The 25,610-nt window shown below is 42.5% G+C and overlaps 1 protein-coding gene across 1 annotated transcript in view; it reads right to left on the bottom strand.

Annotated features, from left to right (window-relative positions):
• The window catches only part of CEP350 (centrosomal protein 350), a 211,492-nt gene that overhangs the window by 133,702 nt on the left and 52,180 nt on the right, over window positions 1–25,610 (bottom strand). Inside the window, exons 9-10 of the mRNA XM_078392370.1 lie at window positions 12,591–13,216; window positions 3,981–4,099 (exon numbers count right to left, since the gene is read on the bottom strand). Coding sequence (XP_078248496.1) covers window positions 3,981–4,099; window positions 12,591–13,216 — 745 coding nt within the window. The remainder of the gene's footprint in view (window positions 1–3,980; window positions 4,100–12,590; window positions 13,217–25,610) is intronic.

Here is a 25,610-nt window from a genome sequence, read left to right as displayed (position 1 = left end):
GACATATGATGATATATGCAATATGCCTGAGAAGGAACAAATAAAATGGAAAGAGGCAATGGAGAAAGAGTTAAATTCATTAAAACAACTGAAAGTTTATGAAGAGGTGAAACTGCCTGAAAAATCAAAAGTAATTGGATCCAGATGGGTATTTAAAAGGAAGGTGGATGCCAATGGTACTATGAGGTATAGAGCAAGGCTAGTGGCAAAAGGGTATGCTCAAACATCAAACGACTATGATCAAGTTTTTGCACCGGCTCTAAAACCAGAGACATTGAGATTTGTTTTAACCTATGCAGCCAAACATAATCTCATGACCAGGCATGTTGACATAGAAACAGCCTATTTATATGCTGACCTGAAACACACAATTTATATGGAAATACCACCAGGCATTGAAAATGAAGGTAAATGCTGGATATTAAAAAAGAGCTTATATGGTCTGAGACAAAGTGGCCATGAATGGAACCAACATTTAACCAAAACTTTAAAAGATAATGGTTTTGTGCAAGGAAAGGCAGACCCTTGTTTATTCATAAATGAGAAAACACAAGCTATAATATTAGTATTTGTTGACGATTTAGCCATATTTACCAAGGATAAGAAAGAAGCTGAAGAAACAATTCAAATGTTAAAGAGACACTACAAATTAAGAGATTTAGGAGAAATAAGTAACGACTTAGGAGTAGAAATAGAAAGAAGTGAGAGAGGATTTAAAATAGCTCAAAAAAGCAAAATATTAAAACTCCTGAAACAATACAAGATGGAAGATTGTAAAGGTGCAGCAACTCCTATGAACATTGAGTTTGAGAAAGAACATATTAATGGTCCAGAATGTGATATTGATATACAGTGGTGCCTCGCACAACGATTGCTTCATACAACGATGAATTCACACAGCGATGGGTTTTTTTGAGGAATTTCCCCCATCGTTTAACGATGTTCTCTATGGGGGAATTTCACTTAACGATGTCCCTTTTTGCTCATTTAAAAGTGTCTTAAAATGTTTGAAACCTGTTTTAAATGCTTGGATTCCATAGTGCACCTTGTGAAACATGTGCAGACTTAATTTAGTTTTGTTCTGAGTCTTCATTAATTTTTGATGATTTTTTTATTTTCCCCATTTAAATCAATTGAATGGACAGTTCAATTCATTTAAATAGGGAAAACAAAAAATCACCAAAAATTAAGGACGACTCAGAACAACACCAAATTAAGTTTGCATAGGGTTCAGGAGGTGGGCTAACGACTGCAAGCATTTAAAACCTGTTCCAAACATTGTAAGACACTTAAAAATGAGCAAAAAGGGACATCGGAAAAGACTTCAAAAGCACTGAAGCCGGCTTCAGTGCTTTTGAAGCTCTTCCGTTTTCGCTCATTTTTAAGGGTCTTACAATGTTTGGAACAGGTTTTAAATGCTTGCAATCGTTAGCCCACCTCCTGAACCCTATGCAAACTTAATTTGGTGTTGTTCTGAGTCGTCCTTAATTTTTGGTGATTTTTTGAATTTTCTCTCAATGGAATGCATTGGACGGAAAGTTCAATACATTCCAATGAGAGAAAATTCAAAAAATCACTAAAAATTAAGGACGACTCTGAACAACATCAAATTAAGTTTGCGTAGGTTTCAGGAGTTGGACTAACCATTGCAATCATTTAAAACAGTGTCCAAACATTGTAAGACACTTTTACAGGAGCGAAAAAGGACTTCGCAAAGGCATTGAAATGTATTGAGTCGGCTTCAATACATTCCAATATAGGAAACATTGTTTCACTCAACGATGTTTCCTATGGGGATTTTCACTGAACAATGGCAATCTGTTCCAATTGGAAAGGATTAACCAGTTTTCAATTCATTCCTATGGGAAATGGTGTTTCACAGAACGATGTTTCACACAACGTTGATTTTTTTGGAACCAATTAACATCGTTGTGTGAGGCACCAGTGTATATAGATCACTGATAGGCAGCTTACTATATTTGAGTAGATGGTCAAGGCCAGATATATCTATAGCTGTGAACTTATTATCAAGGAATGTGAGCAAACCGAATGAAAGACACTGGCAATCAGCAAAAAGAGTACTAAGGTATTTAAAGGAGGCACAAAATAAAAAGCTAAATTTAGAACCAGAGGGAGAACTTTCTATTACTGCTTATGCCGATGCTAATTACGGGAGTGATTTAATAACCAGAAGATCAACATCAGGTGTGACAGTGCATTTGGGAGGAAGTTTGGTAAGCTGGAAGACAGCTAGACAAAAATTTATATCATTGTCTTCTGCTGAATCTGAATATGCAGCATTATCTGAATTATGTACAGATTTAATTTTCTATAAACAATTGGCACAAGATCTGGGAGTAAATATAAAATCACAAATTAAAGTGTTTGAAGATAATCAAACTGTCATACAGATGGCAAACTCACCAAATGTAAGGAGCAGATCAAAACACACGGATATCAGGTACCAAAATGTTAAGCAAAGCATAGAAAATGGGTTAATAGAACTAGTATACTGTGGAACAGAAAATAATAAAGCTGATTGTTTGACAAAAGTATTGGGGCCAACTAAACATGACAAAGCTTGTGAAATGTTGGGAATGATATAATATATATATGAATGTAAAAAGAACTCTGTATATGCTAGAAGCAATGTACAATGTAAGTAGATATGTAACAGAATTGCTCTAAACAATTGGAGGAGATTGACAGGTCTCAAATCAACCTTAGGAATTGTTCATTGCAATTCAGAGATAAGTTATAACAGGATCAGAATTTAGTGAGCAACATGTACCAAAGTAACACAGCTGGGTTAATTAAGACAGCTGTGGGACAACCAAGTTGATTGGAGCAACCAAGAATAAAGCTAGCCAAGCTTGCAGACACAAGTTGTTGGGTAGTTGGGTAGTTGGTGGTTGTGTAGTTGAGAGCTGTTTATTTAATTGTGAAAGAAATTTATGCTGCATCGCTGGATGAAGACTTGCTACATTGCAAGAGGAAGATCCTGGAAGAAGACTATCTCCGTGGTGAGAGGAGAAGACTTCGTGGATGCTGGACTATTTATATTGGTAACAATCTTTGGATACTGAACCTGTAATTTACTATTGCAAACTGAAGAACTACTGTGAAAGACCAGGACTGTGTAAAGACAAGAGAAGTTGTATTTGTACCTGTATATATGAACTTTAATGTAAATAATTCTATCAACACTACAACAGTGTCTGTTTGGTTTCATCTCTGAGCAGTTCATTTCACCATAACGCCCCCTGGCGTAGTCTGGTAACGCCGCACCTCTGTCAATTGTAAATAAAACTAAATAATAAGTTTGAACATTAGGGAGGCTATTTACAAAGATTTAGTTTTTAAACTCCCATTGGTACAGGAGTTTTGCTTCTGTCGCAGATGAAAAAGGAATGGGGGAAGCAAACGGAGCATGCACGCTACAGCCTAAGAAAAGGGAAAGGCTAAAGATCTGGAAGGTTCTATAGAGTGATGATGAATTTGCCTTTCTCCCCCCTCCTACTGTCAACAAAGTGAGACAAACTAACACAATTACTTCCCTGGAAATTAGTCGAATTTCTGAGGTTTCACTAAGGCACCTCCCACAAATTGTAAAAGCATACTGTTGAACATTAAAACCTAGGATTCTGCTTTTTGTTGTTCAACATAATTTTGCACTTTTTGTCTCCTCCTGCACTTGAAGACTTGATTATGCTAACAAAACAATTTCCCAAACTTTATTTCATGTAGTGACACTCTGCTTTTCATATCACTCTTACTACATAAAATCATCAAGATACAGAATTCTAAATTTTAAACATTTCGATCAATTCTGTGAGAAGAGATTTCAGATCGCTCTGTTATGTTAGTACATGGTTCCTAATGTTGCAGCACCTGTAAGAAACTTGCTTTTCTACAATAAGTTTCAAAGAACCCAAAGGTATCTTCCATTTTTGTGACCTTAAAAGCGCTTCTGCTCTTACCTAAGATGATGATGAGGTTCAGAAAGAGACATGTCACTACTAGAAGATGCACTGGGTGGACGCTCCTGCACCTTGTTCTCTTTGTCAGATTCTCCAGATGGCTGATACCCAGGTTTCGACTGGAGAAAAAAAAATCACATTCCCACTTCTTTATTAATATAGGGTTTAAAAAAGTACTTTTTAAAGTACAGCAAAATTTCAACTAACTTGAGCAACTGACATCTATTTTGCAGATACTAAAAGCTATCTTAATAAGGAACAACATAAAACCAGCATTAGTAGATCATAGTGCAAACACTTTGACATTTAATATAATGGTTTGGATCCCACACAACAGAGCAATACTCTTGAGTATCTATCTCATTTCTCCAATACCATCCAACTCCATTCCCTCAAAGGCCAGAGCACATTCTTGGACAATGTTGGATGGTGGGCAAGAATTAGTGCTACAAATCAAATCTATGAACAAATCTGAGGCTACACGTAGTACTTTTGCCATATTGAAGCAAATCCCTTTTCAAGCCATTAATAATGGTCCACTGGGCTGCCCAAAAGGGTTTTTCAGGAAAGAGGTGAGATTAAAGGACAGATGGAAAGTCCCTTCCTTTTGACTTTCCTAGCTTGTGCTAGTTGTGCTTGAAGTAAAAGATTTCAATTCTTTTTAACAATTGACAACTAAACAAATTCAATAACAAACACTTTCAAATGAAGTTATACTCTGAAACTCCTATAGCCATTTTATTTTATTTTATTATTTCACTCTGTTTGCATTATGCCCATCCTTCAAGGTGCTCAGGATGACGTAGCATTCTTCCCTCCCCATTCCATCCTCACAACAACCTGGCAAGTAGTTTAGAGACAGAGACTGGAATTCACTGAACTTCATGGTTGAGTTCAGCATTGAGTCTAGGTCTTCCCAGTCCCAGTGGAACACTAACTACCACTTCCATCAACTGATGGCAGCATTACATGACAACAGCTACAGTCAGCTTCAGTAACATTCTATTCTTCAAGGGGACCTTTCTGACTTCAGATAAAGAAACTTCAGCGTAGCAAATCATCATCATCATCATCATCATCCCCTCCATGGGCACAGACCTTGTTCAGGCAGAGGGGCTTCCATACTTGTGAGGTTGAGAGCTATGCTGAAGGGTCTCCCAAGCCAGACAGGTCTCAGCTGAGAAGCCAGACCAACTATGTCCACCAACCATCAATTATGATGAGGGAAAATAAACAGAAATCCATACCAGATTGGTCGTCGCCCAGGTCAATAAGGATTGCATCAGATGCTATAGCCCATGGGCATCTGGTGACAAATGGGCTACTGGGCTCAGCAGATCCTGTTGAGTGACCAGGACAGACTGCTGCAAAGCTACTGGAACAATGTAAATGCAAAACTTGGACTTTCACCGAAAATCGAGAAATTATGAAATGTTATTATGAGGCAAACCCAACAACCCGTGGTTTTCAAAACAGAATGATTGAAATTTGGAAAAAGAAACACCCAAGTAGTGACAGAACTGAAGAACATTTGATGGACCAGAGAAGATTTATCATCTGGAATAAAGTGTTTTCAGAACTGGAACTACGAAAACTAGAAAAGATAGCAAAATCAACAAAGAACAACGACCATAATATGGAATACAAATGGAAGGTAGAGATAGACACAAGAGTGGAAGAAAACACATCAATAGGGGAACAACTTATGGAACAACCCAGAAATTATGAGTTGACAGAATGGCAAACATCACTGAGGGGGAAAATAGTAACCCATACTAGCCAGAACACAGAAAGACAAAGGCTCCCCAATTTGCACCAATTACAAAGTAAACCAATAAAAGATCTACTGAATGATGCAAATGTTGTCATCAGAACCATCCCAACCAACATGCTAAAGGGAACAAACCAGCTCATGTATAGCACAACTACCATAATAACCATGGAACTTGGCTACAAGCTGCAAAACCCCCAGAAAAGCCATGGCACCCATAATGGAAAATTTTGCTGGAAAGAAAACTAAAGAAATTACATGCAGATATTAGCAAATTTTAAAACACTTGAAAGATTCAAAATTTTAAAATGAAAAAGTAAAAGCAAGACTATGCAAAATATATGATCTAGAAAGGAAAACAATCATTTAAACTATGGAATAATTAAAACAGCATGTAACAGCTGCAGCAAAGAAAACTGAAAGATATGATGGACGCTTGAAACAATATAGAGAAAACACGTAATTTCGAAATAACCAATGATTATTCTATATGTCACTAGGAGAAAATGCAGAGCAAAAGAAATTAGGCCCATGATGCTCTAAAATTTTGAAAAGAAATGTGGGAAAGCCCAATCAGACATAACAAAAACAGCTCGAGGATTGAAGGCATTTGTAAAGAAACACAACGAAAACAAATGTATGATATTGCAATAATAACTGAAATGATTAAGAAGCAAGTAAAGGCTGTGAAAAATTGGAGTGCATCTGGTCCAGATGAGCTGCACGGATTTTGGTTAAAGCATCTAACAAGTCTCCATCAACATATAGCAGTGCAATTTAACCACTTACTTCAAAATTCTACAACTGAAGACTGGATGACAACAGGCCACACATTTCTGATAATAAAATATCATCAAAAGGGCAATGAACCCAGTAATTATCAACCTATTACATGCCATCCAACAATGTTCAGGCTCCTTGCAGGAGTACTTCCAAGATCAATATCTAAATAATTAACTAAAAATTCCCTATACCCAACTGAACAGAAAAGAAACTTTAAAAAGTCAAGAGGCATAAAAGATCAGCTGCTTGTTGATAAAATGATCCTGAAGAATGCAAAAAGATGAAAAACAAACCATAACATGGCCTGGATAGACTATAAAAAGGCATTTGAGTCATTGCCACATAGCTGGATTAACACCTGCCTAAAACAGTTTGGGATCAGTAAAAACATCTAGAAGTTCCTCAAGAAAAACATGGAAAAATGGGAAACCATCTTAATGGCCCATGGTGACGAAATTGGGAAGTTAACATCAAAAGAGGACTATTTCAGGAGGATTCTTCGTAATCACTGCTGTTTAACATCTCACTAATCCCCATGTCAATAATTGTAAATAAGACTGGATTGGGCTACTGTATTCCACAATAAGCTGGAAAAATCAATCTTCTCTTATACATGGATAACCTAAAACTATATGCAAAAAGTTCCACAGAGATAGAATCACTGCTAAACACAGTGCAAACATTTAGTGAAGATATCCAAATGAAATTTGGAATTGACGAATGTGCAGCTCTGTCTATACACTGCAACAAGATCCAAAAACTAGATGGAATAGAGTTATGAATGGCAATATTATAAAATCATTCTCAAGTGATGGAAATTATAAATACCTTGGAATACTAGAAGCAGACAACATCGTGCACACAAAAGTTAAAGAAGTGACAGGAAAAGAATATACCAAAAGACTGCGGAAAATCTTACAATTGAAATTAAATGGAGGAAATATGATCAAACCCATAAACACATGGGCCATTCCAGTAATTAGATGCCCGCATGGAATAATAGATTGGACTCAAAACAAATTAGAAAAATTCAATCAAAAAACACGGAAACTAATGAACATGCATCACACATTATATCCAAAATGTGATTATATTTACCACAAAAAACAGAGGTCTTTGATTGCTGCAAATACAGCAGGTAGTAGAGGAAGAAAAAAGAAGCCTAAATGATTATATCAGTATAAGCAGAGAAAATTACTGAAAACAATGAAAATGGAGAATATTTTGAACACAACAGAAACAAAGGCTCAATATGAGAAACAACAATTGGAAAATAAACTAAACAGCTGGAAAAAGAAACCACTACATAGACAACACTTGAGAAATATTGATGGAAAGCAAAATCATAATTCAACATGGGCATGGCTAAAATTCAGGACCCTTTAGAAAGAAACTGAAGGCTTTATTTTTGCTGCACAAGAACAAGCACTCCAAACCAACAGATAAAAGCTATGGTCCAAGAAATTAGTGCTAACAGCAAATGTCAACTTTGGGAGAGGACATTGCTGATGGAAGAAAACCAAAACATTGCAGTGTTTGCAACTCTGAAATCCTGTAGAGGCTACAAACATAGTGGAGGAACTACCATGAAAAAGAACCACAGTTAGAAGCAAAATAAGGAGAAGACACTCTTTCTCAGTGGAACTACAAACCCACTTTCAGTTACTTGAGGAAGAGTCTGTCAGACAGTACACAGAGGAGACTCCACAGGACATGAGTAGGGCTGAAGTGCAGCAGAATACAGTCGATGAACCCAAACCCTACAAAAAGACGACAACGAGAGCAGTTGTAGTAGGAGACACCCTACTATATGGAATTGAGACCAAAATATGCCGGAAGGATCCATGGACTTGCCAGGTACGCTGTCTCCTTGGAAGACAGATAAGGGATGCGATGGAAGGATTGCCATCACTCATAAAACCTACAGTTATATATTCCTTTCTTCTTGTCCACATGGGAACAAACAACACAGCCATGAGGAGCTACCGAGAAATCATGTCTGACTTTGAGGCTCTGGGAAGGAGACTCAAGGACTTTGGTGACCAGATAGTTTTTTCTTCCATCCTACTGGTGCTCAGAAGAGGAACTGAAAGAGAAAGGAAGATCCTCTGGGTGAATGACTGGCTACTGTAGCGTTCAGCCCTGCCCTCACCTGTCTGTCACAGCTGAGCAGTGGAACAACAGCCAATGAGGGGACAGAAGGTGGTGCTAAAGGGGGAGGAGCTGGGATATAAATAAGGAGGTATGATGTATGAGGGGGATGAGTGATGAGATTTGCGAGATTTTTGAGTGATTTGAGAATTGTGAGTGAGTCTGTGGGCCTGTGAGCCAATAAGTCAGTGAGAGTAGAGTTCTGTGTGTCAGTGAGTTCAGTGAGTGAGAAATATTGATTATCAACCTGTGATTTACCCATATTATTTTGTTAATCAAATAAACATGGTTTTAGTTTCAAAGCAACACTTGTCTCCTTATATAATTGATACTGAACTGAAGTATTGGTGGCAGCAACTGAGCAGAAGAGTGAGCACCTCCTGGAGGCCTGAGATATTAGAGGCTTCAGCGTGCCCGCTACAGCTACGAAGGTGGTGTTGACACGAGGGATTTGTTTTTGGGACCACGGGCTAAGCTTCCTGGAAGAAGGACTGCTAGCAAGAGACAGCTTGCATCAAACAAGGACTGGGAAAAATGTGTTTGGCCACAGCATGAAGAATTTTATCAGGAGGGCTTTAAACTAAATTGGAAGAGGGAGGGAGATGCAAGGACAGAGTTAAGGGTAGATGAAGCCTTACACACAATAAGAGGAATGGATCAAAACTGATCAAATAGGCAACAATAATAGCATGGTGGGATGACTCCTATGACTGGAATACAGCAATTGAGGGATATATACTGATCGAAAAGAACAGAGAGAATAAAAAGGGAGGTGGAGTTGCAGTATATGCCAAAAATACACATTCTTGCACAGAAATATAGGAGGAGGGGAGTGGCTGTCCCACTTACAGAATCTGGATAAATCTAGTTGAGGCAAAAAATGAAAGGAACTAGGAACTTGGAGTCTACTAATGACAGCCCAATCAAAGAGAGGAAGTGGATGAAACTTTTGAAAAACAAATTGCAGGGTTTTCAAAGAGACATGGCATAGTAGTGATGGGAGATTTCAATTATCTAGATATATGTTTGGAAGCAAATTCTACGAAGTATGCGCCTTCCAGGAAATTCCTGGCTTGTGGGGCTGATAATTTTCTCCTACAAAAAGTGGAGAAAGAAACTAGAGCAAGATCTGTTCTCAATCATCCCATGGTGCAGGACATACAACAATGGAGATGGAAAAATGATAACAAAGGACAAAGAAAAGGCAGAGGTGCTAAATTCCTATTTTAGTTCAGTCTTTTCCCATGAGACAGATGATGAACTTCCAAACAAATTGGAAGTGCAAGTGGAGGGCCCCAGGATTGCAGCTGGAAATAGATAAAACAAATAGTCAAGGAATACCTTACCACCTTGAATAAGTTCAAATCTCCAGGACCGGATGAACTGCATCCGAGAGTATTGAAGGAACTGGCTGAAGAACTCTCAGAACCGCTATCCATTACTTTCTCGAAATTATGGGAAACATGGCAGATGACAGAGGATCAGAGGAGCGCCAATGTTGTTCCTATCTTCAAAAAGGGCAAAAAAGAGAAACCTGGGAACTGCAGGCCAGTCAGCCTGACATCAATTTCAGGCAAAATTCTGGAACAGATCGCAAAACAGTCATTGTGGAAGCACCTAGAAAACAATACAGCAATAACAAGAAGCCAACATGGATTTGTCAAGAACAAATCCTGCCAAACTAATTAGATCTTTTTTGATCAGGTCACCTCCCTGATAGACAGGGAGAATGCTGTAGATGTAGTATATCTTGACTTTTGCAAAGCTTTTGACAAAGTGCCCCATGAGATCCTGATTAGCAAGCTAACTAGATGTGGGCTGGATAGATCAAGTGTCAAATGGATACACAATTGGCTACAGAATCATACTCAGAGGGTGATGATTAATGGGTCCTTCTCTACCTGGGAGGAGATAACAATTGGGGTACCATACCCCAAGCCTCAGTCCTGGGCCAGGTGCTCTTCAATATTTTTATTAATGAATTGGATGAGGGAGTGCAAGGAATGCTTGTCAAATTTGAAGATGATACCATATTGGGTGGAATAGCTAATACCCTAGAAGGCAGAAACAAAATTCAAGATGACCTTGATAGGATGGAGCACTGGACTGAAAGCAACAGAATGAAATTCAGCAGGGATAAATGCAAAGTACTGCACCTCAGAAAAAGAAACCAATTGCAGAGTTACAAGATGGGAGATACCTGGCGCAGCAAAACTAAGAGCAAGAAGGATCTTGGAATTGTTGTAGATCACAAGCTAAATATGAGCCAACAGAGTGATGTGGCTACACTTTTCAAATATTTGAAAGGCTGTCATACAGAGGAGGGGCAAGAACTGTTCTCGATCATCCGAGACTGCAGGAAACGTAACAATGGGCTCAAGTTAAAGGAAGCCAGGTTTTGGTTGAATATCAGGAAAAACTTGCTAAATGTTAGAGCAGTACAACAGTGGAACCAGTTACCTCAGGAGTTGGTGAGTGCTCCAACACTGGAGGCAGTCAAGAAAAACTTAATCACCTGGCAGATATGCTTTGGTTGTATTTCTGCATTGAGCAAGGTGTTGGACCTGATGGCCTTGTAGGCCCCTTCCAATTTCACTTTTCTATGATTCTATGATAAAAGTTAGTGCACTGGTTATTATGCAAAAATATAATCTGCCAAACTCCAAAAACCCATGGGAACTTCAGGTAGAGAAGGTGTCAGAAAATGAGGAAGTCAAGATCTTGAGAGATATCCAGATCCAAATGGATAGACACCTTGAAGATAACACACCAAACATAGTAGTAATAGAATGCATAAAGGTCTGGATCATTGACGTTGCCAGAGTTGAAAATAAAGAATAACAAAGTACAAAGACCTAGCAATTGAAACATCTTGCCTGTGGAATAAACTCACTTCAATGGTTCTCGTAGTCATTGGGGCTTTGGGAACTATATCTAGAAACTTCACATAGTAATATAAGCAGTTTCAGGTCTTAGAAATCACACCTTCAGAGCTACAAAAAACAGCAATATTAGAAACAGCATAAATACTGTACCAATATTTAACAGATACTTAGTTTTTTTGGTTAAAACTTTTATCTGTTATATAATACCAGTCAATGTTTTTATAATTTGACTGTGCCTGGAATTTAATAATAATAATAATAATAATAATAATAATAATAATAATAATAATAATAATAATAATAATAATAATAATAATAATAATAATAATAATAATAATAATAATAATGTACCATGATGTCAATTCCTTTTCCAAGGTTTCCCAGTTACTCAATACTCAGAAGTGGTTTCACATTCCCTTTTTCTGGGGATGCCCTGTGACTGTTCAGCTTGCCAAAGGCTACACAGGCTGGCTCTTCTCCTGGGAAGGACAATGGGGATTTAAACCCCCAACTGTCAGTTCCACAGCCTGATACTTAACTCAGTGAACTACTTAGTTAGTTCCAAGTTACAAAAGGCTGATTTAATTCTCTAAAAAGTTTTTACAGGGTTATATTGCCAACATATCAGGCAAAAAACCCACTCTGTTCCCAAGGCTGCAGAAAGACTTTTAAGTTTGCTCAACCAAAGATGCTACAATGTATCTTCTGACATACCAACTCAATATAGCAAAGGGAGGAACTAATACATGTAGGGATGCTACAAAACAGCTGGTACCAGTTCCCTTGCTCATAGCATTTAGGCCTTTGCGTTCTTTTGAATGTCTAATGAGGGATAAAATCTCTCTCTTTTTTAACAATATATAGCTATATACCTAAAACAAGTTGCATAACTATACAATATGTACCAGCTACTGTCACACTGCAAATACTTACTATTTTATTCAGGTGATTTGTTACAAGAAAAAACATTAATATGGAAATCAGCAACAAAGCAGCCCCCCACTTTCAAAATAGCTATACCTCCTGTGCAGAGGGCGCCGGCACTTCTAGCAAGGTTTGTTCAAGTAACAGTTTCGTATATGTTTCTTGTAACTGCTTTTTGGCTAATTCAGGTGCCATTGTGCTCTTTGTTTTATTAGCAAGAGCCTCCCTCTGCTTCTTGTAAAGTTCTTGAAGCCTCTTATTCTTTTGTTCCGTTGCCTCCTTCTGTGCTTTCTTCTCTTCGTTTTGTCTCTTCTTCCTTTCCTCTTGCTGTCTAACAATGTACTGGCGAACTTCATCTGTATCATAATGACGTTTCTTAGATGTGATCTGAGGATCATCATTGGCAGAAAGCTTGTCTGGCTTTCTTTTGGTTGGACTGTGGCTCCTGGAAAATGCAGAACGTGCCGATTTCTGATTCTGACTTCCTTCATTTCTCTCCTGTTCCCTACCCACAGAGTCCAACTGTAGGTCATCAAGAATTCCACGGATCTCTACTGGCAAAAAATCTTTATTAACATGGTCTTCTCCCAGTTTAGTATCCTGAAGAACAGAATCTCTTTTTTTCAGATTATTCTCTGCTCTTACTTTACTTTTTGAATGTTCAGGACTTCTTGGTAGTGTTTTTATAGTAACATCAAGGCAGAAATCAGACTCTGCCTTTCCTGTGTAGGACACAGAAAGGAAAGGGACAGAGAGAGAAGAGAGAAACACAGTGCCATTTATTCAACTTGCAGAGTTCAAGAATACACTATAAGGCACACCTGTTAAAATTGTTTTGTTTGATTTAAGCCAATCAGATTAAAACATCTAATTGCAAAAAAAAAATACAGGGTTTTTAATCTAATCTAATAGAAAATATTGATTTTTTTTAAATCTACATTCAAATTTCCCAGCTGAAGTGTTCTAGAAAACAAGAGGCAATTTTCAACGATTGAGCAATTACTATAGGAAAAGCAACTACAGAAGATTTGAATATATAAAAAACCTTGGGGCTGATTATAATTAGAATGTACTTACAGGCTCTGTACTGCCACCAAGTATGACGTCAAGGTATTTTACCACGTTAAGTATGACTACACTAATTCAGGCTGTCTTTTCATGTTCTCAGATTTCCAGGGGTTTCAGGTAGATACTGTATTATTCAGATGTGGTTTATCTTTCCCTTCTTCTGGGGGCACACTGGAACTGTGAAGCCTGCCCAAAGCCACACAGACTGGCTCTACTTACAGAGGCAAAGTGGAGAACTGAACTCCCAACCTCTGGTTCTGCAACCAGATACTTAAACCACTGAGCTGTTGAGGGAAAGATCTAAGTCTATTACAATCGTCACAGATGAAGGAAACCCATTTTAAATGCTATTTCTTCCTTAGCTCTCTATACCATAACAGAGTCAATCTATTTCAAGCAATAAGACATCCTATTCCTACATAATATTGATAGAAACTTACTGAGGATACAATCATATTCAACATCAGCCACCTGGAGAGGAGAAGGGACTTTAGAAGGGTGTGTTTTTTTAAATTGTTATTATTAATTGTCATCAGGTTACAAAGAGACCCACAGTGGATCTGAGGGAACAGGAAGGGGGGAGGGCATTTGAGGGGGCAGCCATTGAGGTGGTGTTGGATAGGGGAAGGAATGGTGGTGGGGGTAGAACATGCCCACATAGGAGAAGAGAGGTTAGATATCTTACATCTATCCCCTCTTCTAGTCCTACCCCCAATCAGATGGTATCAGGTGTCCATGTCAGCAAACCCTCGAGCCACACGGTGCTGTTGATGAATGCCCTCATCCATGATGTAATTCTGGATGAGGGTGCTGACCTGGCGTGCGTTACTGAGACCTGGGTGGGAGAGGAGGGTGGTGTTCCCCTCTCCCAGCTGTATCCACCTGGGCACTCGGTCCAGCGCCAATGTCGCTCATAGGGTTGGGGAGGGGGAGTTGCTATAATCTATAGGAGTTCCATCTCCTTGACAAGGCTTCCTATCCCTTTGAGAGGCGGTCTTGAGGGCCTATATTGCGTGTTAGGCTTACGAGACAGACTGGGGATTCTGTTGGTGTACCCTGCTGCGTACCAACAGTCTCCCTGCCTGAGTTGACAGAGATAGTCTTGGAGCTGGTGTTGAGGACTCCCAGGCTGTTGGTGCTGGGGGACCTCAACATCCATGCCAAGGCTGTCTTGACTGGGGTGGCTCAGGACCTCATGGCCACCATGACAACCATGGGGCTGTCTCAATATGTCATCGGCCCGACACATAAGAAGGGCCATACCTTGGACCTGGTTTTCTCAACAGGACTAGAAGATGGTGGTTTGGATGTGGAGGGGCTGGTTGTGACCCTGTTGTCATGGTCAGATCACTTCCTGGTCAAGTTTAGTCTATTAGCTTCTTCCTCCCTCTGCAAGGGTGGGGGATCTACAGTATTAAGATGATCCGCCCTCGGTGACTAATGGATCCAGATGGTTTCCTGAATGCTCTAGGGGATTATCCATCTGATATAGTCGGCGCTCCTGTCGAAGCTCAGGTCACCCTATGGCAGTGGTCCCCAACCTTGGGCCTCCAGATGTTCTTGGACTTCAACTCCCAGAAATCCTGGCCAGCAGAGGTGGTGGTGAAGGCTTCTGGGAGTTGTAGTCCAATAACATCTGGAGGCCCAAGGTTGGAGACCACTGCCCTATGGAATAGGGAGATGACCCGGGTGGCTGACACGATTACACCTAAGTGCCCTCTCTCTGCACGCAGAGCTCAGACAGCTCCTTGGTATACTTCCGAACTGCTGGGGATGAAGCAAGAGGGGAGACGGCTGGAGCACAGGTGGAGGAAATCCCACTGGGAGTCCGATCGAACATGACTTAGAGCCCATTATAGGGCCTACTTCGTGGCAATATGGCTGGCGAAATGGCAATATTTCTCCAGCTGTATTGCTGCCTCATAATGTCATCCAGCCGAGCTATTTCCGGTGGTCCAGGATCTTCTTCAACCGGGAAATCCAGTGGAGGTCCTGGACTGCTCATCAGCTCGCTGTGATGAGTTTGCCATTCATTTTGAGGGGGAAATCGCTCAGATTCGCAGTGGGTTGGACTCCACCGTTACTGCAAAATCAGAGGATGTGTCCAGTGTGCCGTACTTAGGTCAAATATTAATGGATGAGTATCAGTTCTTGAGACCTGAGGATATGAACAGGGTGCTTGGATCTGTCCATTCTACAACCACTCCGCTCGACCCTTGCCCATCTTGGCTAATTGGAAGATCTGCCGGGGGGGTCGCACCTGGGTCCGGGAGGCCGTGAACGCCTCTATGAGAGAGGGAGTGGTCCCTACCACCTTGAAAGAGGCGGTAATTTGGCCACTCCTTAAAAAGCCTAACCTGGACCCAAGGCTGGTGGCTAACTACCGACCAGTGGCGAGCCTCCCTTATTTGGGCAAAGTGTTGGAGAGGGTTGTGGCTGGGCAACTCCAGGCGCTGCTGGATGAAACAGATTTTCTGGATCCATTTCAATCGGGTTTCAGGCCGGGTTTTGGTATGGAGACTGCCTTGGTTGTCCTGTACAACCTTTGCCGTGAGAGAGACAGGTGGAGTGTGACCCTCACACTCCTGGACCTCTCAGTGGCTTCTGACACCATCAACCATGCTGTCCTTCTGGATAGGCTGGCTGGGTTGGGAGTTGGGGGCACTGCTTTACGGTGGTTCCACTCCTTCCTGGCTGACCGTGTCCAGAGGGTGGTGCTGGGGGACAGTTGCTCTGTCCCATGGTGTTTATGTCATGGGGTTCCTCAGGGCTCAATACTGTCCCCCATGCTGTTTAACATCTACATGAAACCGCTGGAAGAGGTCATCAGGAGATTTGGGCTAAGGAGTCAGCAATATGCTGACTACACTCAACTCTACCTCCCGTTTTCTGGACTGGATGAGGGTTAATAAACTGAAATTCAATCCAGACAAGATGGAAGTGCTGCTAGTGGGTGCCTCACCGGACAGGCTGGAGGGACATTTCCCTGCTCTGAATGGGGTTACACTCCCCCTAAGGGACAGGGTCCGCAGTCTGGGGGTGCTCCTGGACCCCAGTCTAACTCTGGAAGCCCAGGTGGACTTGGTGGCCAGGGGCGCCTTCCTCCAGCTGCGGAAAATGTACCAGCTACGGCCCTAGCTGGACGAGCGGAGTCTCATGACAGTTACACACACACTAGTAACATCTCGCATAGATTACTGCAATGCGCTCTATGCAGGGCTGCCTTTGAAGACGGTCCGGCGACTGCAACTGGTCCAGAATTGAGCTGCGCAGCTGGTGAGTGGTGGGGCCGCTAGGGGACATATCAAGCTGAATCTGATTAAATTACATTGGCTACCAGGTGCTGCCCAGGCCCAATTCAAAGTGCTTATTTTGACATATAAAGCCCTAAATGGCTTGGGCCCTGGATACCTGAAGTACCGCTTCCTTCCATATGAACCTACCAGGCAATTAGGATCTAGCCAGGGGGCCCTTTTGAAAGAGCCATCCCTAAAGGAGGTAAGAGGGGTGGCTTGAGGAAAAAGGGCCTTTTTGGCATCTGCCCCTAGACTATGGAATAACCTCCTGACTGAGATTCGTCTGGCGCTGACACTGATGACATTTCAGCACCAGGTCAAAACCTTCCTGTTCCAGAAGGCTTTTAATTGAAATAATATCAACTGTGCAACCTGATGGCAATTTTTAGAGTATCTATTTTAACTGTATTTTAAATGTTATCTTTTTAACTTTTTATTGTATTTTTATTATATTTTAATTGTTGTAAGCCACTCAGAGACCTTTGGATAGATTGGGCAGCATATAAGTTAAGTAAGTAAGTAAGTAAGTAAGTAAATAAATGAATGAATGAATGAATGAATGAATGAATGAATGAATGAATGAATGAATGATCTGTTTTTAGAAACTATATTTAGCAAATACTGTAGATGCCTTCTCACTGGAGATGAGAAAGCAGAGTCTTCATTTAACCGTTATGTCAGATGTAGTGTCAATAGGGAGAACATAAGATAAGAACGTAAGAAGAGCCCTGCTGGATCAGGCCAAGGGCCCATCTAGTCCAGCTTCCTGTATCTCACAGTGGCCCCACCAGATGCCTCTGGGAGCACACGAGACAACTAGATACATATCTCCTGACACCACTCATCTGCATCTGGCATTTGGAGGTACCTTTCTTTGAAGCCTGGAGATTACAGATCCCCATCATGGCTTGTTACCTGTGATGGACTTTTCCTCCAAGGATCTCTCAAATCCCCCTTTATAGGCATCTAGGCCAGATGCCATCACCACATCCCGTGGCAAGGAGTTCCACAAAATAACAACACACTGGGTAAAGAAATATTTTCTTTTGTCTGTTCTCACTCAATTGGAGTGGGTGTCCCCTGGTTCTGGTATTATGTGAAAGGGAAAAGAGCTTCCCTTTATCCACTTTATACACCCCCTGCATAATTTTATACATCTCAATCATGTCCCACCCCCAGGCACCTTTTCTCTAGACTAAAGAGCCCCAAACACTGTAGGCTTTCTTCATAAGGGAGGTGCCCCAGCCCAGTCATCATTTTAGTTGCTCTCTTGTGCATATTTTCCTATTCAACTATGTCTTTTCTGAAGTGCAGTGACCAGAACTGGAGTACACAATACTTCAGGTGAGGCCTTACCAGCATTTTGTATAATGGCACTACAATGTTGGCTGTTTTATTTTCAATTCCTTTTTTAATGATACCTAGCATGGAACTGGCCTTCTTCACTGCCACCGCACACTGGGTTGACACTTTCATCAAGCTGTCCACCAGCACACCAAGATCTCTTTCCTGATCTGTCACGGACGGCTCAGAACCCATCCGCTGATAAATACAGTTTAGATATTTTGCCTCATTGTGCATGACTTTACATTTTATTATATTGAAACACATTTGCTATTCTGCCACCCATTCTAATAGTCTGAAGATATCTTTCTGGAGCTCTTCACAGTCCCTTCTAGTTGCATGAAGATGCTGAGCTTTACTGGAAATCATTACCTTTTTTAAAAGAAAGGACAAATTAGTACTCCTTTGCTTATGCTCAAACAACTGTTGAGTATTCAGTCTTTAAGTAAAAGAGAAAAACAGCCATGCAAGACTTGATGAGCATGCCAATCTGGCCTTCACTACAGAGATCTGGCTGGTTAAAGCAGGGGCAGTGGTTAATCTCTCCCAGCATTGCTTAACATGGTTCCTTGTTCAGGGGGATAGGGAGGTCGAGTTGTGGTGGTCTATCATGACTGCATCCATCTTACCAGCTCCCCTGTCTCAGAGTCTGTTGGATCTGAGTGTTCGAACTTAAAGGTGAGTGCCTGGGACAAATATGCAATTCTGCTGATGTACCACCAATCCTGCAGCTCAACAATCTCCATGTCTGAGCTGGCTAAAATGGCCCTGATGGTAGAACTTGTAACACCTCAGTTTTTGGTGTCAGAGGCAACCAAAGATTTCATGTCTTCCATAATAACCATTGGTCTGTTCCAAAAAGTAACTGGTCTCACTTATGCTGCAGGACACTGGTTTTCTCCACTGAATTGGTTGATGGTGAAATGGATGTGGAGGACAATAGCTCTGTTGTCATGGACCTGAAAGGGTTTAGCTTTGCTGCAACTCATAAACTTTGCAGGGGTGGGAAGTCGATTAACATGACCTGCCTCCAGAGGAATACTGATCCTAATAGTTTTTAGATTCATCTTGAGGAATTTACTTTTGTTTCACAGGCAATTCTGTTTAAGCCTTAGTTGACTTCTGGAATGGGGGAGTAGCTAGAGCAGTAGATATAATTGCTTTGAAGCATCCACTCCCAAGGAGTAGAGCAAAACTTGTCCCTTTGTTCACTGAGGAATTGGTAGTGTGGAAATGAGGGGGACGGAGGCTAGAATGGAGATGGCAGAAAACTCGGAGAGAATCTAACTGTGATGGACAGGAGTGGTTACTGACCTGTCCGGACAGGTCAGTAACCACTCCTGTCCATCACACTAACTAAACATAGGCTGGAGTTCATTGGAAGGCTTATTTGTGGTGATGCTAGCATTAATACTCCTGCCAACCTAGCAGTTCAAAAGCATGTAAAAATGTGAGTAAAATAGGTACCACCACGGTGGGAAGGTAATGGAGTTCCGTATCTAGTCGTGCTGCCCATGTGACCATGGAAACTGTCTACGGACAAATGCTGGCTCTACAGCTTTGAAATGGGGCTAAGTACTGCCCCCTAAAGTTCGACACAACTGAACAATTGTCAAAGGGAATCTTTACCTTTACTTAGCATTAATAATCAACTTCACAATTTCTTGAAATAATAATAATCACTGATAGCCATATCCTCTGCATGAATTTGTCTAATCCTCCTTTAAATTTGGCCATGTTGGAAGCCTTCACTATATTTTATGGTAATAAACTCCATACAGTTTAAGTTTGTGCTGTCTAAATAAATGTTTCCTTTATTGTAACCTCACTCTCCCATCCTTCACCACCTTTGGACAAAACCAGTTTCTAAAATTCTCTCTACTTACATTACAATCCCCTTCACTTTTTTCTCATTCAACAAGTCCCACATTCCTCTTATATCACCTGCTCCAGCCTGTGAATCATTTGTTTGCCCTTTTCTGCTCCGTTTACAGTGCTAGAATCTCTGTTCCAATGCAAATGACAAGAACTGTACAAAGCATTGCAAGAATGGGCATACCACAGACCTGTATAACAATGGTATTGTCAGCTTTATTTTGATTCCTAATAAAACTCCATTGTGGGAGTTGTCCTTTTTATAGAGTAATACAAAAGCACTAATGACAAAAAGTGGTAATTGGAATAAATGACAAGATTTTAAGTGCAAAAAAGTATTATCCAAGTCACACAAACATCCTAAATCAGCTCCACACATAACCCAAACAGGATAGCTCGGCATAGATGAGAGTCATGCTACATTGCCATCACCAAAACCTCTTCACAATTAAGAGAACCTGAAAAAAGTGAGGTTACTTACCTGTAACCATGGTTCTTCAAGTGGTCATTCTGTGAATTCACACAAACGGGTTAATCCGGCGCCTGCGTCGGTCCTCTCGGAATATTCTCGAGCTCTGAAAGAGAGAGTAACAGACGTAATACTGCCCCTATTGCGCATGCTCCCACCCACCCCAGCCTCAGTTCCATTTATTCGCCACAGGTGTGCATTGATGTAGTACGTACACGCAGTGACAGATAGAGGGGAGGCCGGGCGGGATTGTGTGGATTTACAGAATGACCACTTGAAAAACCATGGTTACAGGTAAGTAACCTCACTTTCTTCATCGTGGTCTTCTGTGAATACACACAAACGGGTGACAAGCTTACTCACCGGATGGTGGGATGTCACTGCAGCACAGATGTCAGCACGGCTCTCCCGAACACTGTGTCTTTTTTGGCCCTAAGGTCAAGTCTGTAATGGGTAATAAAAGTTGACACAGTGGACCACGTGGCCGCTCTACAAATATCTGGCACATCAACACCACGTAGAAGGGCCGTAGAGGCCACAACAGCTCTAGTGGAGTGAGCGCGCAAACTGTCGGGCGGAGACTTGCGTTGTAGTTCATAAGCCAAAACAATCGTGCTGACAATCCATCGTGAGAGGGTAGAACGTGCTGCCGGTAAACCCTTTTTGTGCCCAAAGTAACAAACAAAAAGCCGGTTAGAAACTCTAATGTCCTTGGTTCTGGAAACGTAAAAAGCCAGGGCTCGTCGGACATCCAGGGTGTGGAGCATGCGCTCGACATCAGATGAGGGTTGTGAGAACAGAGTTGGCAGAGAAAGAGGTTGGTTGAGATGGAATTCGGAAACCACCTTGGGAAGAAAGGAGAGGTCTGGGTATAACAAAACCTTATCCCTGAAGAACTGCAAAAACGGCTGATCAGATCGTAATGCTGCTAGCTCGCTGACACGTCGCGTGGAAGTGATAGCCACTAAGAAGAGTGTCTTGAGAGTTAACAATTTAATGTCACACGTGGCCATAGGCTCAAAAGGAGGCCGTGTAAGCGAGCGAAGAACCAACTGGAGAGACCACTGAGGAACTGGTGGTTTGGTGGGAGGTCTCATATTAGCGAGTCCCTTCAGAAAGGCCTTGACAGTAGGGTGGGAAAAATAGCGGGAAGAAGGCGAGTCTTTTGGTTGAAAAGACATGATAGCAGCTAGGTAAACTTTAACAGTGGATAAAGCTAAATTGAAATTGAACAAGTGTCGCAAGTATAGCAATAACGTGGAAAGTGATACAGGGGACGAAACAAGGCCCCTATCTTTAGTAAACTTGAGGAAACTCCTCCATTTATGTCTATATAAGGAAGTGGTTGATGGTTTCTTGGCTCTATCTAACACTTCCTTGACTTGCGGGAGATCCTCCACGCAGTCAGCTTTAGGGTTTCCACCTCCGGGTGAAGGATGGCACCCGCATCTTGGGTTAGGAGGTCTGGAAGTAGTGGTAGTCTCCTCGTCTCCGATGACATACTCACAAGAGTGGGAAACCACGCTTGGCGAGGCCAATAAGGAGCTATGAATATGGCGTTGGCTCTGGATTGGCGGAGCTTCACCAGCGCCCTCTGAATCAGTGGAAGAGGGGGGAAAATGTACAGCAGAGGATGATTCCATCGGAGCATGAAGGCGTCCCCTAGGGATCCGTTGCCTATCCCTGCCCTGGACGCATAGTTGGCGCATTTGGCGTTTAGTTGAGACGCGAAGACGTCCAGTGTCGGAGTGCCCCACAGTAAACATATGTCCTGAAATACTCGGGGGTTGAGTTCCCACTCGTGTGTTTGATAGGGAAGGCGACTCAGCTGGTCCGCCAGAGAGTTGTCCGCTGTTGGAACATGTATGGCTACTGGAAATATGTGGTGAATACGGCACCATTCCCATAGAATTACTGTGAGATACAGTAGTGAGTGAGAGTGTGTCCCCCCCCCCGCTTGTTTATATAGTACATGGTCGTGGTGTTGTCCGTTATGACCTGAACACCACGACCGCGTACCATGGGGAGGAATGCTCGGAGGGCCTTGATGACAGCTATCATTTCGAGGTGGTTGATATGAAGGCTGATCTCTTGTGCAGACCAAAGCGCATGTATCTTGTGCGAACCGCAGTGCGCTCCCCAACCGAATGGGCTGGCATCGGTAGTTATTTGAACAGTCAATCTCAGTGGTTTGAATGGTTTGCCTATCTTGAGATTCCGGGAGTGTGTCCACCATTGTAACTGTGTTGCGAGTTCTTTGGTCACATGAAGACGTTTGTTCTAACTGTCCCTCATGGGATCGAACAGGGCAAGGAACCACGATTGCAGAGATCTCAGTTTGAGTCGCGCATGAGACAAGGTAGGGGTCGTGGAGGCCATGAGGCCCAGGAGGTGTTGAGCGTGTCTCGCTGTCACCTGGGCCCCTGGCTGAAACTTCCTTACTGCCCTTTGAATTTTTTGAATCCTTTCCGAGGGCAAGAACACACGTGCGGTGCTGGAATCGAGGCGAGCGCCTATGTAGTGGACCATTTTGGATGGTTTGAGATGGGATTTTTTCATGTTGACCTTGAGACCTAGTTTTGACAGTAGGCGAAGAACCAATCTGGTATTTCTTGAGGCTTGACTCTGAGAGGGAGATACCAGCAGCCAATCGTCTATGTAGGGGTAGATGTGAACACCCTGAAGACGGAGGTAGGCAGCTACTGGTACCATCACCTTTGTAAATGTCTGAGGGGCTGTGGAGAGCCCGAAGGGTAAGGCCCGGAACTGGTAAATGGTGTCCCGAAACAGAAAACACAGGTACTTGCGATGATGAGGGTGAATGGTGATATGAAAATAAGTGTCCTTGAGATCTATGACGACGAACCAGTTGTTTCTTTTTAACAGGGGCATGATTGATTCGAGTGTGACCATACGAAAACGACGAGGACGAAGGTAAGTATTCAGGACCCTGAGATCTAGAATGGGCCTTATACCTCCATCCTTTTTTGACACGGCGAAGTATTTGGAATAGAAGCCGGTCTTTAAGTCTGCCATGGGAACTTTTTCAATGGCCTGTTTTCGCAGAAGTGACGCAATCTCCTCCTCTGGAGCAACGTCAAATGAGGTGGGACATATGAACCCTAGAGGAGGTAACTCGATAAACTCTAGTTGGTATCTGTGAGCAATGATGTTTAAGACCCACGCGTCGTTTGTAATTGTAAGCCAATTGGACAAGAAGGGGGAAAGTCTTGTGGTGCTTGAATTGAAAGGAGAACGTCTTGGAGAGTCAAAGATAACGTTTGGATTTTTTGGCAGGTGTTTTGAAAGATCGCCTACGCTGGGACTGTTGAGACCTGAAGCTGGGAGCAGAAGATGATGCTCTAGAGGATCTTTGCTGAGGTAGGTTTCTGGAAGCTCTGAAATATTGGGATGACTGCTGATACTGGGCATAAGACTTGTGCCACTGAGGCTTGTTGTAACGTGGCTGAGACTGAATAGAATATGATCTAGCTGTCTTCTTAGCCTTATGGAGGTCTTCTAGGTGAGTATCTGTCCTGTCATTAAAGAGGCCAGTGGCATCAAATGCGAGGTTCTCCACTTTGCTCTTCACGTCATCTAAGATACTAGCCGCCCTTAACCACGCATGTCGACGGATAGTGACTGAGGACATAAGGATTCTGGCCGCTGCTTCTGCTGCGTGCCTAGTGGAGAGTCGTTGATACTTAGACACAGTCTGAGCCTCCTCATAAAAATTTAAGAAATTTTGTCTGACGTCCTGGGGAATAAGCTGAAATCCAGGCAAAACCTTTAGCCACAGTTGTTTTTGGTACGCCCCCAAGGCAGTTTCATAATTGATAAGTTTAATGAGGAAAGCAGTAAGGGAGTATAGCTTTCTTCCAATAATCTCTAATTTCTTGCCCTCCCTGTTGGTAGGGGTGACATGCGATTTACCAGTAGGCTTGGTGCAACTGGTCTCAACAACTAAGGAGTTAGGAATCGGGTGTTTGAGAAGGAATTTGGTATCCTCGCCATGAACGCGGTAGACGTTCTCAGTCCTGCGAGGTAATGAGGGGGCATCAGAGGGATGTTCCCAGTACTGTTTTATTATGTCCATAATAGCAGGTACGAAGGTCAAACTAGGAGGTGGAGACCTCTCTTGGTTTATGTCTCCAAAAATAAGATTTTCAGTAGCGGGTGCAGGCTGATCTATTTCCAGTTTAAGTGTCTTAGCTAGACGCGATAGCATCTGGGAATAGGAAGAAAAATCTTCAGAGGGGGAAGACACATTGGCATCTCCTATATCCGAGCCGACTGTCTCGCCCTCCGGAAGAGCATTCCGGTTTGGCTGTGGAGGAGGCCCCTGTTCTGAGTTGGAAGACAGAACCGAAGAGACTTCATCCGGATCGGAGAAGACATCCCTTTTCCTCTTCCGTGGAGGTTTATCGACGTCGACCCTAGCGTTCGACGTCGACGGCTGTGGTAAGGAAGGTAGGGTAGTAGACGGAGCCAAGGGAGGGAGAGGCAAAGGCTGTTGCGGTCGGCCATCTGCGGGTCGGTCGACGTCGAGACGTCGATGTCGACGTCGATGGCGAGGTGGGGAGGTGTCTGATGACGAGGCAATGTAGACGTATTTCGTCTTCTTGTGCCTGCGCCGTCAGTCGGTCGACGTCGAACTGGTGGAGGTGGAGCGATGTCGGCGCCGACGATGCCTAGCTCGCCGGGATGAATGGGAGTCTGATGAGGTGGATGCGTGCTTTCGCCGTCGGTGTTTGTTGCGGCGTCGATGCGATACAGAACGCGCCTTCTTGGGGGCACGCTTCCCTCGTGACGACGTCGAAGATGAGGAGGATGACGAAGTATGCCTCCTTGAGCGGGCCCGTTTCCCTCGTGGTGATTTCGATCTCGAACGGGAGGTCGAGATATGTTTCTTCTTGGCAGGGCGCTTGCCGCGGGGTGATCTCGACCTCGAAGGAGATGTCAAGGTCAACGGAGCCGGGGACCCCAGCCCACGAGTCGATGGGCTGTGAGGGGCCGAAGTCAAGCCTGCGGTGACACCTGCAAGCTGACTAGGGGTCGGAGATA

This window comes from Pogona vitticeps, chromosome 4, assembly GCF_051106095.1.
Source record: "Pogona vitticeps strain Pit_001003342236 chromosome 4, PviZW2.1, whole genome shotgun sequence".
Taxonomy (NCBI): Eukaryota; Metazoa; Chordata; class Lepidosauria; order Squamata; family Agamidae; genus Pogona; species Pogona vitticeps.
The sequence above is the reverse complement of the archived record's forward strand: the minus strand, read 5'-3'. Positions and strand labels throughout refer to the sequence as shown.